The sequence below is a fragment of the Athalia rosae genome, chromosome 1, assembly GCF_917208135.1.
Source record: "Athalia rosae chromosome 1, iyAthRosa1.1, whole genome shotgun sequence".
Taxonomy (NCBI): Eukaryota; Metazoa; Arthropoda; class Insecta; order Hymenoptera; family Athaliidae; genus Athalia; species Athalia rosae.
The window spans coordinates 5343498-5358262 of NC_064026.1; the positions used below are offsets into that span (position 1 = coordinate 5343498).

General features: G+C 44.5%; 2 protein-coding genes across 11 annotated transcripts in view; one reads left to right on the plus strand and one right to left on the minus strand.

The window, feature by feature from the left end:
• Positions 1 to 956: 956 nt before the first annotated feature.
• Positions 957 to 4008, plus strand: LOC105684160 (proclotting enzyme). 2 transcript variants are annotated; one of them, XM_048660017.1, is made up of 8 exons: positions 957 to 1401; positions 1921 to 2054; positions 2128 to 2264; positions 2347 to 2444; positions 2518 to 2764; positions 2828 to 3099; positions 3310 to 3470; positions 3620 to 4008. In XM_048660017.1, the coding sequence occupies exons 1-8, from the start codon at positions 1281 to 1283 to the stop codon at positions 3779 to 3781; spliced, it is 1332 nt and encodes a 443-aa protein (XP_048515974.1). In that variant the 5' UTR covers positions 957 to 1280; the 3' UTR covers positions 3782 to 4008. The 2 variants fall into 2 exon arrangements, with proteins under 2 accessions (XP_048515974.1, XP_012252741.2); XM_012397318.3 differs by having other exon boundaries at positions 972 to 1401; positions 2855 to 3099.
• The window catches only part of LOC105684161 (atrial natriuretic peptide receptor 2), a 106256-nt gene continuing 95491 nt past the window's right edge, over positions 4001 to 14765 (minus strand). For all 9 annotated transcript variants that reach the window (XM_048660009.1, XM_048660008.1, XM_048660007.1 and 6 more), the window contains 5 exons: positions 13410 to 13602; positions 10016 to 10190; positions 8570 to 8668; positions 7713 to 7804; positions 4001 to 6786 (listed from right to left, as the gene is read on the minus strand). In XM_048660009.1, the coding sequence (XP_048515966.1) occupies positions 6424 to 6786; positions 7713 to 7804; positions 8570 to 8668; positions 10016 to 10190; positions 13410 to 13602 (922 nt within the window). In that variant the 3' untranslated portion in view covers positions 4001 to 6423. The remainder of the gene's footprint in view (positions 6787 to 7712; positions 7805 to 8569; positions 8669 to 10015; positions 10191 to 13409; positions 13603 to 14765) is intronic.

The window sequence follows — 14765 nt, forward strand, 5'->3', positions numbered from 1 at the left end:
CGGTCGCCAACACCTCGACCGCGTATATAAATACATCAAGAGTCGGTTGGTTGAATATTTTAGCAATTTACCTCCGGGCGTACAGGAGGTCGTGACACAACCTGTAATCAGGGAACTCAATTCTAATTGGTTTCGCGGCCGAAGTATGCCGCGGTGCCGAATCCGACGTTGATTTTCACCGGGCAAGGGGATAAAGAAAGATGGAGCGGTACCCAGGGGATGACACACTTCGAAAACTGCATTCGCGAATGCCTCGTGACGAGCGTCGGAGCCCCGGACTCGACGCCGCATGAAAACCCATCGACGATGAGAAGTTGTTGCACCGACGCTCGTAACCTGCGGAGAAAATCGGAGAGAACGGCGAGATAAGAAAAGAGAAGAGAAGAGAAGAGAAGAGAAGGCTTCCTTCGGGGTCCCTTAAATGGAAGTGCCCCCGGGCTGCCCCCAATCCGATCTCTCCTTGCATGAGTACCTCATACACGCCTTGCCGCGATGCGATGCCGACTATTTCCATTCCAGACGACTTGTAAATAAGCTTGAATATCTCGCGGACGTACCTCGCGATCATCCCGCCAACTGCGAAATACATCCTGCGAACACCTTGCAACGATAATTTCTTTTTTTTCTCTCCATTCCCTCAGAAGAGATACACCGCACACGCCACACCCACCTTTGACGATGAGTAGCTACAGATTCGAGTTTCCACGAGGCTCGACTCCTACGATTACCGGGGTGTTCGGGAACTGACGTCCTCTCGGAGTCGTCGTGGAACGTTACTCATAACCGTTCGAGAGCGAGATCGCCTAATGTTAGTTAATTTTTAATAAAATATGAAGGGGGGTCAATCGGGTCGGGGAGAGGTACTGACCACCACCGTTACTCGACGCCTCGTATTGCTCGTGCTTTACGATCTTCAATTACCTCGAGTATTTACGGCGTGCGGGTAATCCTCTCTCAAATCGAGAACGAAGGTGTTGAAGATCCGAGTCGAGGAGACGTAACTAACTCTCTTTACTCTACCGGGCGAAGGAGGTCTGATCTTTGAACGCCTGGAGTTCCGCTGTCGGAGTTTCGTTCCTGTGCGAAGTAGTAGGTAGATCACAGGCGCTACTATATAAGCTGTGCTCTTGGGAATTCGGTAGTGTTGTCTGGAGGCTACAACCGTGGCTGGTGTTTCAAATAGATTCACTCTCGGGATTTCAAGTGAATTCAATCAGAGGTCGAGATATTCGGTGGTATATTAATGAGGAACCGACTCGTTTTCCCGATACCGCGCAATAATGTTCCACGCCGATAAATACCGACCCTTGAAAATCGAGCTCGTCACCCTCCCGTTTGTGGTACTGACAGTTCTGGCGAACTCTCATCCTCTCGAGGCGGAATACCGGGACCAGATAATCAGTGAGTAAAATTATCAGTCTCGTTATAAATGGGAGAATTCCGAAATCCGGTCGCAATTAGGGTGCGGTGAGAAACTGGCGAATTCACAAAGCGCTGCGGAGAATATTTTTCCGCGCCCCGTTGGCTCGAAATTAACGATGTCAAGTACGCAGAGAAATACCGTACTTTACGCGGCTTTGAATTCGGCCAATACCTGAATATACATGCCGCGTGGAAAGCGGGATCGAGGATTGCGTAGGCGACGTGGATCTGCAGCCAGTAGTGAAAGTACCATCTCTCTCGATCGGGTCGTCACCGGAGAAACCAGAAGTCAAAGTCTGCCTACGATTATGTTAAGTGATTCTTTACTCTTGACTCCGATTCTTCGTCCATTCACTTCAGGTCGCGGTCTCTACGGGAATTTGTTTGTCTTAGAACAACATTTCCAACTCATCGAAGAAATATCGAAAAAGGATCCATCGTTTTTCTCTCTAATCAAAAGTTTTTTACGTACAAAATGCAAAAATCATTTCACCGTAGATCCGAAGGGCTTGGCCAGTCTGGAATGGGGAACGAGACTTCAGGGATTGGAGAACCTCCAGCGACTTCCGGAAGACCTGGAAATTCCACAATTGAGAGGAAAGCGATTAACGCCCGCAGCCGACGAACAAAAAGTAAAATATTTCTAATCCTTCTAATTTTTCTTCACTTGAATCGTCGCTATTTGTTTGTTTTTTTTCTATGAAGTTTAGCAAGAGCTACCAAGCATGTGCAGCACCCGGTGACAAAAACGGGCACTGCCGACACCTGAGAGCCTGCGTTTTGGAAGAATTCAGAACGGACATCGTGAGATTCATGGATTACTTTTGCGTAATCGAACAAACGTTGGTTAATTATCTCATTGTCAATCGAATTAGAAAAATGTAATACTTTTCTTTATGACAACGAGTGAAACTTTTAATGCAGATACGTTGGCGTTTGCTGTCCCGACCGCGCTGAAATTTTAAGGACTAATTTCTCGAATCGCGAAGATACCGTCGCCGGACCCCTACCGGCTATCGCAAGTCAGTAAAAATCTCTTCTGTTTCAATCGGTAAAATCATATTTAAAACACTCGCCTGTTGCGATTCTCCAAAGCTGACGAATCGGAAAAAGAGTCCAAAAATTCGACTTCGGAAGCGACCAGATCGGCCGGAGAACCGCGGGGTCCTCGGGGTTGCGGTGTGAGTACCAAATCGAGAATGCGAATAGTCGGCGGTCGGCCGGCTGATCCTCAGGAATGGCCCTGGATAGCGGCGCTTCTTCGAGAACATTCGACTCACTACTGCGGGGGTGTTCTGGTGACGGATCGTCACGTTCTAACCGCAGCGCACTGCGTCTATCAGTGAGTTTATCATGCAAATCAAAATCCTATGTAATACCCGAATCGATCGACGACTCATCCAAGATTCTCCCGCACCGCCCCACCGCGCAGGTACAAAACCAGAGAGATCAAGGTCAGACTCGGCGAATACGATTTCCGGCAGTCGGACGAAACGAGAGCGCTCGATTTCCGGGTCTCTGAAATCCGCCAACACCTTGGCTTCGACCCTGCTACCTACGAGCACGACATCGCGGTGATCAAAATCCACCGACCGACTCCCTTCAACAATTACGTATGGCCGATCTGCCTCCCTCCGGTGGGATTGACCTTCGAAAATAAAAGCGCCATCGTTACCGGTCAGTAGAACTGGAAATTTTCATCCCTCTAATTTTCTTCCCCTCCGTACGTCGTTTTATTATTCGAATTTGCATATCTCGCGCGGTCTAATTACCCCGGCGGATTCCGCGTCCCCGATGTGGAATGATTTCCCACAAATTAAATGAAATTTATTTAAATTGGATTCACATAATTTCACCTTATTAATGAGCCCATGACGCACGTTCCAGGTTGGGGTACTCAATATTTTGGCGGACCGGCTAGCGCCGTGCTGATGGAAGTCGCGGTGCCGATTTGGCCGCAAAAAAAATGCGTCCGCAGCTTCAATCAGAGGATACCCGAAACCTCGATGTGCGCTGCCGCCTACGACGGCGGTCGTGATTCCTGTCAGGTGATTTTTAAATTGAGGATTTATAAACGCAACTGGGTTACTCTCGTTGAATGCAGAGCGAGAGACCAGGGGAGCATTATTAATTTAATGGCGGTTCGGGTCGTCGGAAGGGCGAATTTAACGATAACACTTTGACATTTATATTTCAGGGTGACTCCGGCGGCCCTTTGCTCCATCAGTTGGGAAACGGGAGGTGGGTAAACGTCGGTATCGTGTCCTGGGGCATCCGATGCGGAGAACCTGGTCACCCCGGTATTTATACGCGTGTCAACAGCTACCTGGACTGGATATTTGCAAACGCTATATTTTAACAACGATTTACAAAGAGGGAATAATTTTCCCTCCTTTCGAGTTACACCATACGTACGTTGATGTATACTATACATATGCCAAAGTTTTCGGAGTATAAAGTTTTTTTCCAGCAGGATGCATGACGGGTCGCTAACATGAATCGAATTTATGTTTCACCGCCGTTTCTTTTTTTTATCTGGTAAACTGCGCATGAGGTACGAGCGATATCTGCAAAGGCGTCTGAAAACAATTTCAACTTTATTACGAGGTGCAATATCGTTGGTATACACAATTTTAAAATAATCAAATGACACAAATATAATTTCGTTCGGCGTTACGCGTTATAATGTGTATTTTGACGTCAATATTTCTTTTCAAAGTTCATTCATCGGTCGTCAGTCATTCACCCGCTGGATCGATTCGCGCGTCAATTTTCACCCCAATTTTCCATTCCCTCTCTCGTCCTGCTATTCATCTTTCACTCTTTCTTCTACTTTTTCTCCGCTGTATACCCGTTGGAAAGAAAAAAATTCGAACAAGTGAAAAAAATAAAATAAAATATTCCTCAAAGTCTCGCACTCGCCGAAGGCCCAGCCTCGACTCTCTAGACTCTACACATCGATCTGTGATAGGTTTAATAGCTCCATTTTATACACACATACATACATGTTCGTATATATATATGTGTATAATTTTTTTCTTATCATTACAACTACTCATAAATCTTCTATAACATACCATATGTCGTCATATCTTCGAATACGTAATACTATAATATTACAATCCAAAATTTACCTCTGACAGTCTGTGACCTTGAAACGATTGGGTGGAATACAAAGAACATCATCTGAACTGACAAAAATAACAGTTTTCGATGTAACATTCAGTTACGAAGAAATTAAAAGAAAATTCATCATGTCCTATAATTTCTGATATAGACGTACACATCTCTGATCCCAGGCTATCAAAGGTCCTTCGATAATATATATATATATATATAGATATATATATATATATAATTTTTCATTAATTTTTGTTAACGTTAAATTGTGAATTGTGCTTAAAACTAGTAATGTCATACGTAACTGCTTTCCGCTGGCCGCTCAAAGGCCCCGAAATAGGCCGGACCGTTTATCTTACTCGTAGCAATATAATGAACGACTGACTACATCCAATGGGGGGTGCATTCGTGTAATAACAATAATGGTAATAATAATAATAATAATAATAATAATGATAACAGTAACAATAATTATTTTAGTGGTGAAAAATGAATCTGGATATGAAATATTAAGGCTAGATAAGAATCCCCGGGTGCGAAGACCTTGTTACGGGACTTATACCGGGTTTAAAAAAATAAATTATAAAAATACGATTGGTATAATACTGAGTGACGGGATTGAAATCCCGCCATATTTATATAATTATATACATATATGTATATATACGTTATATTCAAATATATAAGTACATATATATACATATATACATATACTTCGCTGCGAAGTACTCGTTAATCGTCCGCAGTATCTATAGGTACACGTATTACATCCCTATATAATTTCAAGGATAAAAAATTAGCCTCCCGAGATTAGATTATAGATTAAATAAAATTCTTTGATTTTCGTTCCATCACCTAGTTCTCGTAACGACGATCAATACATGAAAGAAAACTTTGCTTTATACACTGGGTTTTTATTTTGTCTTTTTACTTTTAGCTTCCGTAGCGTATTATTAATTCTTCTCTATAGTCTCACTGGCTTTTTTCCTCTTTTATATTTTCCACCTCTCCGGACGGGGGTGTAGGCTGTACGGTAGTGCTTTGAAATTTAGTATTCTAAAAAGACCAACTCCGCGCAGACTCGGAGGGATGCTTTATTAAAAGAGTACGTCATTCTCTTTAAGTGTACTTCCGGCGCGAGTCAAGGTCTGAATTATTTTTCTCGAAATACACGAGAATCGCGAAAAAAATTGATATTCATAACCGCGTTCGACCTCCACCCCGCCATCATTGCGCTTGAAATTCTGTAATATTGACGCGAGTTTATTTATCATACAACTAGGATACAATGTCTGGTTATCGTATCCGCGATTATATTTTCTTTATTAGTCCCTAATCGTTATAGCTATGCTATTAAATGGTAACATTGATTCCGCGATACCTTGTACAAAGAGATCACTTCCTAGCGATTTACGAAGAGGATCTCACCGCAAGTCATTCCTCATTTCATCCCCTATTGGAACATCTTCACCACAGGGTAGTATACTTTGTTCTTTCGTCAATTTATCCCTTGTAACAAAATTATTCATTTCCTTCCTCGAGTTCTGAACCTTCTCTCCATTTCTCTCTCTCTCTCTCTGGCCTCCCCTCTTCTCGTCCTAATCAAAATCTCGCAGCCTTCCATCCGGTCGTAAAATAGCTTCTGGCTGGATTATATCGGTAAACGACGTAGGTACGAACTAACGTATCAGGGGAATTGTTCCCCAGGTCTGATCCCCTTCTTCCTAATCGCTAATTTCGGCAACATTGGTTCCATGTAATACCTGGTCGCCCGTGCAACAGAGCGCGTTTTAATCTCTAGTTTTGGGTGCGTTATGGTTCAAGGAATTTGGGAAAGGAAGGATCGGGCGAGGGTTGAGTCAAGGATCGAACTAAAAAGAGCTAAACGCGTGGGTGAGCTCCACCGGCTGCTGGAAGTAGAAGCGGAGCCCCAGGGCCGGAATCAGCGTGATTCGGAACGCTGTCGAGGTTGATACGCGTCGAAAGCGGAGAATGTGTCGAGGCTCCGTTCAAGGCACCCTCGTTCGCTCGGTGTAGGGGTGACGGAGAAACGAGGCTCAGAGGTGCCCCGTTTCCCGTTAGTCCAACCGCTGTGCGGTTTTGATTCTGCATTTGATGTTGATGCTGATGAGCGATCGCCGGCACTTGATTCGCCGTTGCGTTGGGCCTCGTCTGCACGTTATTGTTGTTCGTAGACTTGGATTTTTCACCCTGAAGCCAGTAGGTCACCATGGTTCCCTTACCCTGCGCCGAAAAAAGTTCATAGGATTCACTGAATTTGATGCGTTACGAGTGCCAATATCATTGTTATTAATAAAGTTATATTGCCGTCATTACGAGAGAACACAGAGCGGGATTTTAGCGGGGTGGGGGAAATTTTCGGAAATTTCATTACAGATCTTTCGCCGAAGGGGATAAATCGAGGAGAAATATTCGATAACCTTCGCTTACAGGTAGGAATGGTTAGGTTATCAGAGTTTTGATTTCCTTACTCTTTGCCAAGTTCCCTACGTGAACACGTAATCGAGAGAGTTCGAGGATCGTTTGTATAGAAATTTAAGACGATTATTTCTTACCGAAGCGGTGATACGATAACGGAAAATTTCTGCGTGGCCAAGATGAAAAGTTTTCAAACTTCCCGATAATTCCGTTGAACGGAATATAATAAACAAGTTTTACTTTATTCAATGATCGCGTATATATTCACGGAAAACCGTTAATAACTCGAAATTCGGTCCCACGGGATCGATGGAAAAAGTTTTCGTGTATACAAATTTTTTAGTCAACAAAATCTAACTCGCCGGGTGGATTTCGCCGTTTTCCGAGCTTTCAACTCGCATTTTAATCTAAATAATGATCTCCCATTTGGGGATTCTCGTTTCGAGTATAATAACTGTGAAAAATTTTCGGAGTCGACGCCAGGGAAGAAGAAAGGAATAAAACAAAAAGAGGAAAAATACGGGGTGAAAGAAATGCAAGGGGAAAAAACTTCATCTGGAGACTACTTCTACGGCGCACTCGTTAAAATAAGTGTAACTCCCGTCAGGTGAGAATAATTAAGGCGATAAATATGCGGGAGAAGGATTAAAAGCGGGAAGAGGGTAATTAAAATTTTCTAATTGCGAGTGAAAATGGGAGACAATTAGAAGAGGATTAATCGAAACACCGACCTTCATCGTGACCTCTCCTCTGCACTCCAAATCAAACGTTCCGAAGGTATCCAAGATCTCCTTGGTCTGGGGGCTAACGTGAATCTTGAGAGCTGTAATGAAAAATTTTCGTTACAGCAACGTGTAAATACTGAAAATTCATCCACGCCCGTTAGAACGAAATTGTTACGCGATTTTAGTTTCACTCGAACAGGGTGAACGTACTGTTGACTTAGGATACCCGGTAAATTTGTTAAAAGCGGGAATTCGCGCTGGAATTTCGCCTCGGCAAACATGCCGATGAGGTAAAGCTAACGAAAGTTGTTACACGCACGCGATTCGTAACAAGCAAATAGCGATTCTAGCTTGCAATTAGCCACACAAAGGTTGTGCGAGGTGTAGGTATCACGTTCCCGTAGACTAAACTGCTCCCTTAAACGATTATTTGAACAACGTGTCCGTTTCATTTTCGAAATCACTTACCACCGGTCGACCGAAAAGGCGATAATTAAGATCAAACGTGATATCTTTTTTGCCGTTGTAACGAGGCGATGAATTTTCAGAAAAATTGCAGCGACGGAACGCGCGCCAGAATATTTATTGAAAATGTCGTACGTCACGCGAGTATAGTAGAGCGCGTCGTGGGTACAATGGGGGAATATTCATTTTGTCGAATAAAAAAATAAGCATCTGGTCATTCGGTCAAGTGGTTGCAACCCTATTGTGCCGGAGAACGAGACTGCGGAGGTTGAAAAGAGTGACGTTGAAACTAGGGGCGTGGGAGTTTCGAGTCAAACCGGGGGCGTCTCCTGAGTGGGCCGAAAAAAGCGATGTCTCATCCTTTCTGTTTTTTCCAAAGGATAAATAGAATTTATTACCTTGGCCATTGCTTTCCATTCTAGAAGCTGTATTCACCGTGTCTCCGAAGAGGCAGTACCTCGGCATTTTCAGTCCGACAACCCCAGCCACGCAGGGTCCTGAAAATGAGTACATTTTTTCAAATTTGTTCGGCGTAAAAGAAAAAAGTTGTGGGCAAATAACGAAGAAAGAAAATGTCGAAAAAAATATGCAAGAAATAAAATTTTCGGTATCCTCAGCATCGACGAGTTTTCTCCAGATTTTCTTCCAAATTTTAACGTGCTTCCCGAAATCGATGGGGAAACAGGGTCTTTAATTTCGGCGCAGAAACTGATTCAAAAATCATCCGAAACGTGAGGAAACTTCGACAGCCCTTCGCCCGAGAGGGATCATGTCACAAGGACGGCTGAGGAATATTAAAAATCAAAAGATCGTGACAAAAAAAGTATCCGTAAAAGAAGAAGAAGAAGAAGAAGAAGAAGGAGGAGGAATAAAAACGGACCATCCTTGCCCTTTGTCACGGATGACTTTGAGCCAACGTCAAGACCTAACCTTGCGAAATATCTTGGTGAAAAAAGATAAGCCTTCGAGGCTTTCCGAGTTCATGAAGCTGCTAAACTATTTCCCCTGCACGACTTTTACCGACAAACTTTCCGACGACGTCGTACCAGCCGTCCCCAAACGCGGCCCTGATACGTCGCTATCTTGAAAAATTCGCGGCAATTTGGCAAAAAGTAGAAAAAGATTGATGAAACCAGAGTCACCGCGAGAAAGACCATTAGCTAGGTGATATTAATTGGCGATACCGAGCCGCGTCTGGCTTTAACCCAGCTAAACTTGAAGCCCGCACTTTTTGCGGAGAAGCAAATTGCTGCGAATTTTTCCGATATTTCTACCTCGGCTGCAAGGTGCAGTTGATAAAAACTTCTCGTTTGAGGTATGCGGAGTGGTCGAAAACAAAAACTTTCAACCCTGTCCGTCCATCGTGTAATTTTCAATCAATTTTAATCCGCTCGAGGACCCAAAAATTTCGCGAAGATTCTCGCGCAATTAATTATCAATTGTAGCTTCATTTCGCGAAATGATTTTCCGCGAAAGTTATGGCGGCTCTAATTTAGTTCGGCATGTCTCCTCATCCGAGGCTGTATTTCGAGTCAATGGATGCGACTCATTTTATCTACCGGTCTGAGATTCACGGAGATTAACCATGAAACTGTCGGAGGCAACAATCCGGGCGATCCTTTACCTACGTCGAACAAAACCCACATTAGTATCGCCTTCTAGGTCGTCGCACGTGACGAGGTAACCAAGCACATAAGTCGATCGTGACGGAGCTTTCCTTTCCGATCTTATCCACCGTTCCATATATAGGATTCAAATTGAGGGAGTCATTTGTCTTTTTTTTTTTTTTCTTTGCGTTCTATCTGTCCGTTTTTTTTGTTTTTTTTCGGGAAGTTTCTTCTTACCGGAGTGCATTCCGATGCGTAGTTTCAGTTGTTCGTTCGGCCTGTGGCGGATGCTGAACGTCATCACGGTGTCCCTGAGCGCGAGACTCATTCTTGCTATTTCTCTCGCGTGATTGGTACCATTCCTCACCGGGAGTCCCGAAACTACCATGTACGCATCGCCGATGGTTTCAACCTGCGGACACACCCAATCGATCGAGTTAATTAACGCTCCTTTTAACCGGGACAGAAAATTCGGCAAATTATATCGGCGCCAAACCGGGGAGGGCGTAAGACCGCCCTTCGCGGCTACCTTGACCGAAATGAAGGAAGGGAGGATAAAAGAATGAAAAAATATTATCATAAAGGGGCGACGATCGTGGCGACGATAAGAATTTACAGCGAAATATTCCGTCACGCGATGCACGCGACCACTGTCACACCAAATGCATGCATGCATGTATAATTTATGCATCGAAGCTGCGGAGAGTGGGAAAAAAGTGAGGATGGACGTACACGAGTCGTGGATAAGGAAATTAATTTTTGGTTAATCAGAGATGTGCGAGGGTCGCATCTGAGAGAGAGTTCTGACGTTGCCTCCTGTGACTCGTAATTTTTTTCAGTTGAGCCAATACCATTTCGTCGGATTAGAAATCGAGATTTTCACGTTTCCCTTACGACGCGCGTAGCGCCTTTTCGGTCGCGTGGAATTTCGTAGCAGCTGCGCAGCTCTATAGTAGTTTCGAAATCCCGAAAGGGCTGAATAAAATATAAGGAAATAATAGGAGCGACGAGTAGTAAGGTGTACGTGCTAAATTTCGGAGTGTTTTATAGCATCGGGTAATTTCATCTGTTAAAAGTACCGCCGCGCGTCGTAACAAGCGCTCAAGTCCACGAATATGGCGTATGCATAATGTATCCTGCACGTACCGACCGTGGCTAGGTACACACGTGAAATGGATACGTGTGTGCGCGCGGAGGTCCAACGTATACGTTGGTACACATAACTTGAATTTATGAAATATCGCGAGGATAACGCTAGTGCCGCATAACTCGGGGTTTTCAATTTTTAAAACCACTTCATTTTATCCAGGAATTGAATTTTCGAAACGTGAAAAGACCCCGGCTCCCGCAGGCCGAGTAATTCACGTCACTTGATTTCGATGGATAAGTGAGCGAGTCACTGATAATAAAATATTAATTTCACTCCAAGCGGCTGTGAGGCGACAAGGGAACAAGTGTTCGTACCAGCGAAGGATCAATGCGAGATTCATGAACTATGAATTTCAGCAGCGGAGGCATTCGCTCGGTGTCATCGCGCCCGGAAATTCCGGAAAACCCGAAGCCGAGATTGATTTCGTTAAAAGACGCGTTCAATTTAATCGCCCCCCGCGTTGTCGGCTCGGTCTGACGAGTATTTTTTCTTCAATTTAGCCATGACACCGCAGCGGGTGGGTTACTTAAAATTCAATTCTCTGAAGTGGGCGGCGGAGGGGAAAAAAGGCCTTTTCCAAGGCTTCACGCGGTCTTTCCCGACGTTTCGAATCTTTTTCTCCGCTGTAGAACTTCCGCGTTTTCATCCCACGGGATGGTGACGTGCAGAGATTGCTTCGTAGCTCCGCGTCGCATCGACACCCAATCAACCCCTCCTACATTAGCGTACTCTCTATATCTCTCTCTCTCTCTCTATACTCAGTTTTCTCAATATAAGTGGTGGAATATTTTATCGTATAAAGCAAAAGCGAAGAAACAAGGATAAGATACACTCGAGACGATCGCAAGCTCGACGGACTGTATAACTTAGAGCTGCCGTGGAAGAGAGCGCGTTACAATAAGAATAAGGGATCAAAGAGATCCACTCGGTATCGCAATCCAATTTCGCGACCTCGGAATCCAGGGTACTTTTATCTTTTTCCTCGCGGAGAAATTGTTGAAAAATAAAAACTAAAGAACAAAACAAACATCTCAAGTGGTGCACATTTCATCTTAAATTGCTAACAACGATGCAACGGTGTTAAAATAAAGTGAGTTTATAACACACATTACATACGATAAAACGTTACACCTCGTTTCTTGCCCCCTCCCGCCGCCATTCGGAGCTTTCAAGCTACGCAAAGATTTGTTGTACACAAACTCGTTTTAACTCTCGTTAGAATCCCAGGGGTTGCTAACCGGGGTCTATGAAAAATAAAAATTTCCGTCCTCCTCGATCGTTTGACGGCGGCAGCGTAGGAGAAAAACTGCGGTGGCAACGTTAGCACGGTGCAGCTCCACGTGACGGGGTAAAGCAGGCAATTCCCGATGCGGTATTCGCCAACGCGGCAAACGCTGCGCTCCCAGAGCTTCGGGACGAGCAATTTGGGTTTTGTTTTTTGGAATAAAATAACATCAAACGTGAGAAATTTGTCGAAGCAACGGCGGAAAGGGGCGGTTCAACGCTTTCAATCGATATCCTTGAATAACGCGTATTAAAAGCTCTACGTGTGGGCATGAAGGAAAAGAAGAAAAAATCGAGAATTGTTTAGAGAAAGTTTATTTCGCGATATACCGAATCGGGGTTCACTCCGAAAGCTCTCTCTTATTTTTTCCTTAGCTCTTCAACGTGGATGAATTTGTTTGAAATTACCTCGAACCACGACGCAGGATCTTGTACGTAAGTCGATAATTACTGTTAAGAATTTTCTTCACCCTTCGTGTTCCACTTACGTATGAACGGTCCCGGGTATATCGTTTCTGGAAGACTCGATCCTTCCGCTTGTTTGTAAACATTTTAGTAACGCATGAACAAATGCCTAGTGAATACGTCCATGCGAATACCAGCCTAACGGAGTTGCCCCGTTATTAAGATTCGCCCAATTCACGTGGGCGACTCATTCGCGGCGCTTATGAACTTACAATTAATTCACCTCGTTGTGGTTGCCGTTGCATAACATCATATGACGGAGCGAATATCGAAAAGTATATCGAAAGTTGCCAACTCCGAGTTTGCCGACGAGTGTATTTTTTATCCCTTTTCAAGAAGGGAAAAAAATGAGGAAAATGTCTACTACTCGCGGGGGTGAGCGGAGTGTCCGGAATTATCTAGGGTGGAAAAAGTACAGTTCGAGTGAAGCGGAAAACCAGCGAACTCGAAGAAATGGACGTGAGCCAAAGAGGTGTTGCGGAAATAGGAGCGAATGTAGTCTTGGGAGAGAAACATCTGTACCGAGCGGCGCGAAACAAGGTTTGGTTGGCTCCAACTTTAAACAAGAACTGGCATTTCGAAACCTAATATATCCACCGAGGTAAACTTTTCCGGCGTATACATATTCACACGGGTTTTGTATACGTACAGGTGCAGGTACGAGATGTAGCGACAAACGAGGACGGGATCTTCGAATGAGAAAATAAAAAATTGAAAGAAATTTTCATCCACCTTATAGACATCAAAATTTTCGATGATGGAGTCGAAGCACGTGTAAAGGTCGTTGAGTAGGTCGACCACCTGGAGCGGCGTGCTCTCCGCGGAGAGACTCGTAAACCCGACGATATCACTGAAGTATATGGTGACTTGGTCGTAGGTTTCAGCGATGACGCTCTGGCCTAGTATCAACTGCGAAGCGACTGACCTGAAATAGTGAAGAAAAAAAAACAAGTGTATAAAATAATAACATCGCAGACGAGAAGAGGTAGGGGAGAGGGTGAAGCCTACCGGAGGAAATTGGCGTATATTCCACGCAATCGAAGAGAATCGTAGAAAACCCGGAGAACGACCCCATTTACCGCACCGAGCCCTCCCTCCTCCTGCCCCTGAATCACCCTTAACTCAAATAACGAATAACGGTCCCATATTCACCATCTCGGATCACGTATGGGATAAAGTATCTCCGCTCGAATCCTGGATAGTAGGTGGAAAAGCGCGCGGAACGGTGAACTATCTTTTCTCGCGGGTATAAAATTGTAAAGTACGAGGTCCTTGTCCTCCGCCTCTCTCGCGCGCTATCATTTTTACTTTTATTTCGAAAAGTTTTCTCGCGCCAAGAGTATACGTATGTATTTCACCGGAAATATCCGCCTACCGGGGTTTAAGTCCGTTCCAATTTATTCCCGGTCGATAGATCCGAGTTTGATTCCGCCCCCTCCTTATAAACCAGCTGCCTTGTTAGATCGTGGAACTCTCGCTCGCTATTCCTCAAATAGGCCATCCGTCCGATTCGGAGGAGCAATTCCCACCGACTGTCAATCTTTCCTCTCATTTTCGACTCGGCTATCCCTCCCACCACCCCTCACCCTATACATGTATACCCGGTGGAGGAAGAGGAGGTGCCACACGTCGAGTTCACTACGAGAAGAATATTTCAAAGACTCGGGTTACTTCGTTTCCGAAACGGAGATCAACCTCCACGGACGTCACACTGACCCGCAGGACTATCCCTTTCATCTTTGCTCGCTAGCTCTTGTTAAATTCAACGATCGATCTCGAAAGTCGGGCTTTTTTCTACCTTATCTTCTCCTCCTTTCTTATCCCTCCTCATACCGTTCATTGATGAGCTTTTCGGTTCTGAGAATTTCCCTGCAGCTAATTCTGGCTCCAAAGCGTATTCGAGGTAGCTTAATCCCAAACAGTAAAATGAAAGTTGGTCTTAAGGATTAAGAAGCAAACTTCGTGCCGCGGGGGAACTCCTGTCCTCCTTTGATTACACCGTTTTCCGGTAAAGAGGAATTGATTTGAAAACCGTCCGTTTCGAAAATCGGCAACAAAAAACGAAAGCGCCGGACGTACGATGAGGAG

Coding starts and splice junctions, on each gene's coding strand:
- LOC105684160 (XM_048660017.1), top strand. CDS start 1,281: ATGTTCCACGCCGATAAATACCGACCCTTGAAAATCGAGCTCGTCACC. Junction 2,765..2,827: donor GCAGCGCACTGCGTCTATCA/GTGAGTTTATCA, acceptor GACTCATCCAAG/ATTCTCCCGCACCGCCCCAC. Junction 3,471..3,619: donor GCGGTCGTGATTCCTGTCAG/GTGATTTTTAAA, acceptor TTTATATTTCAG/GGTGACTCCGGCGGCCCTTT.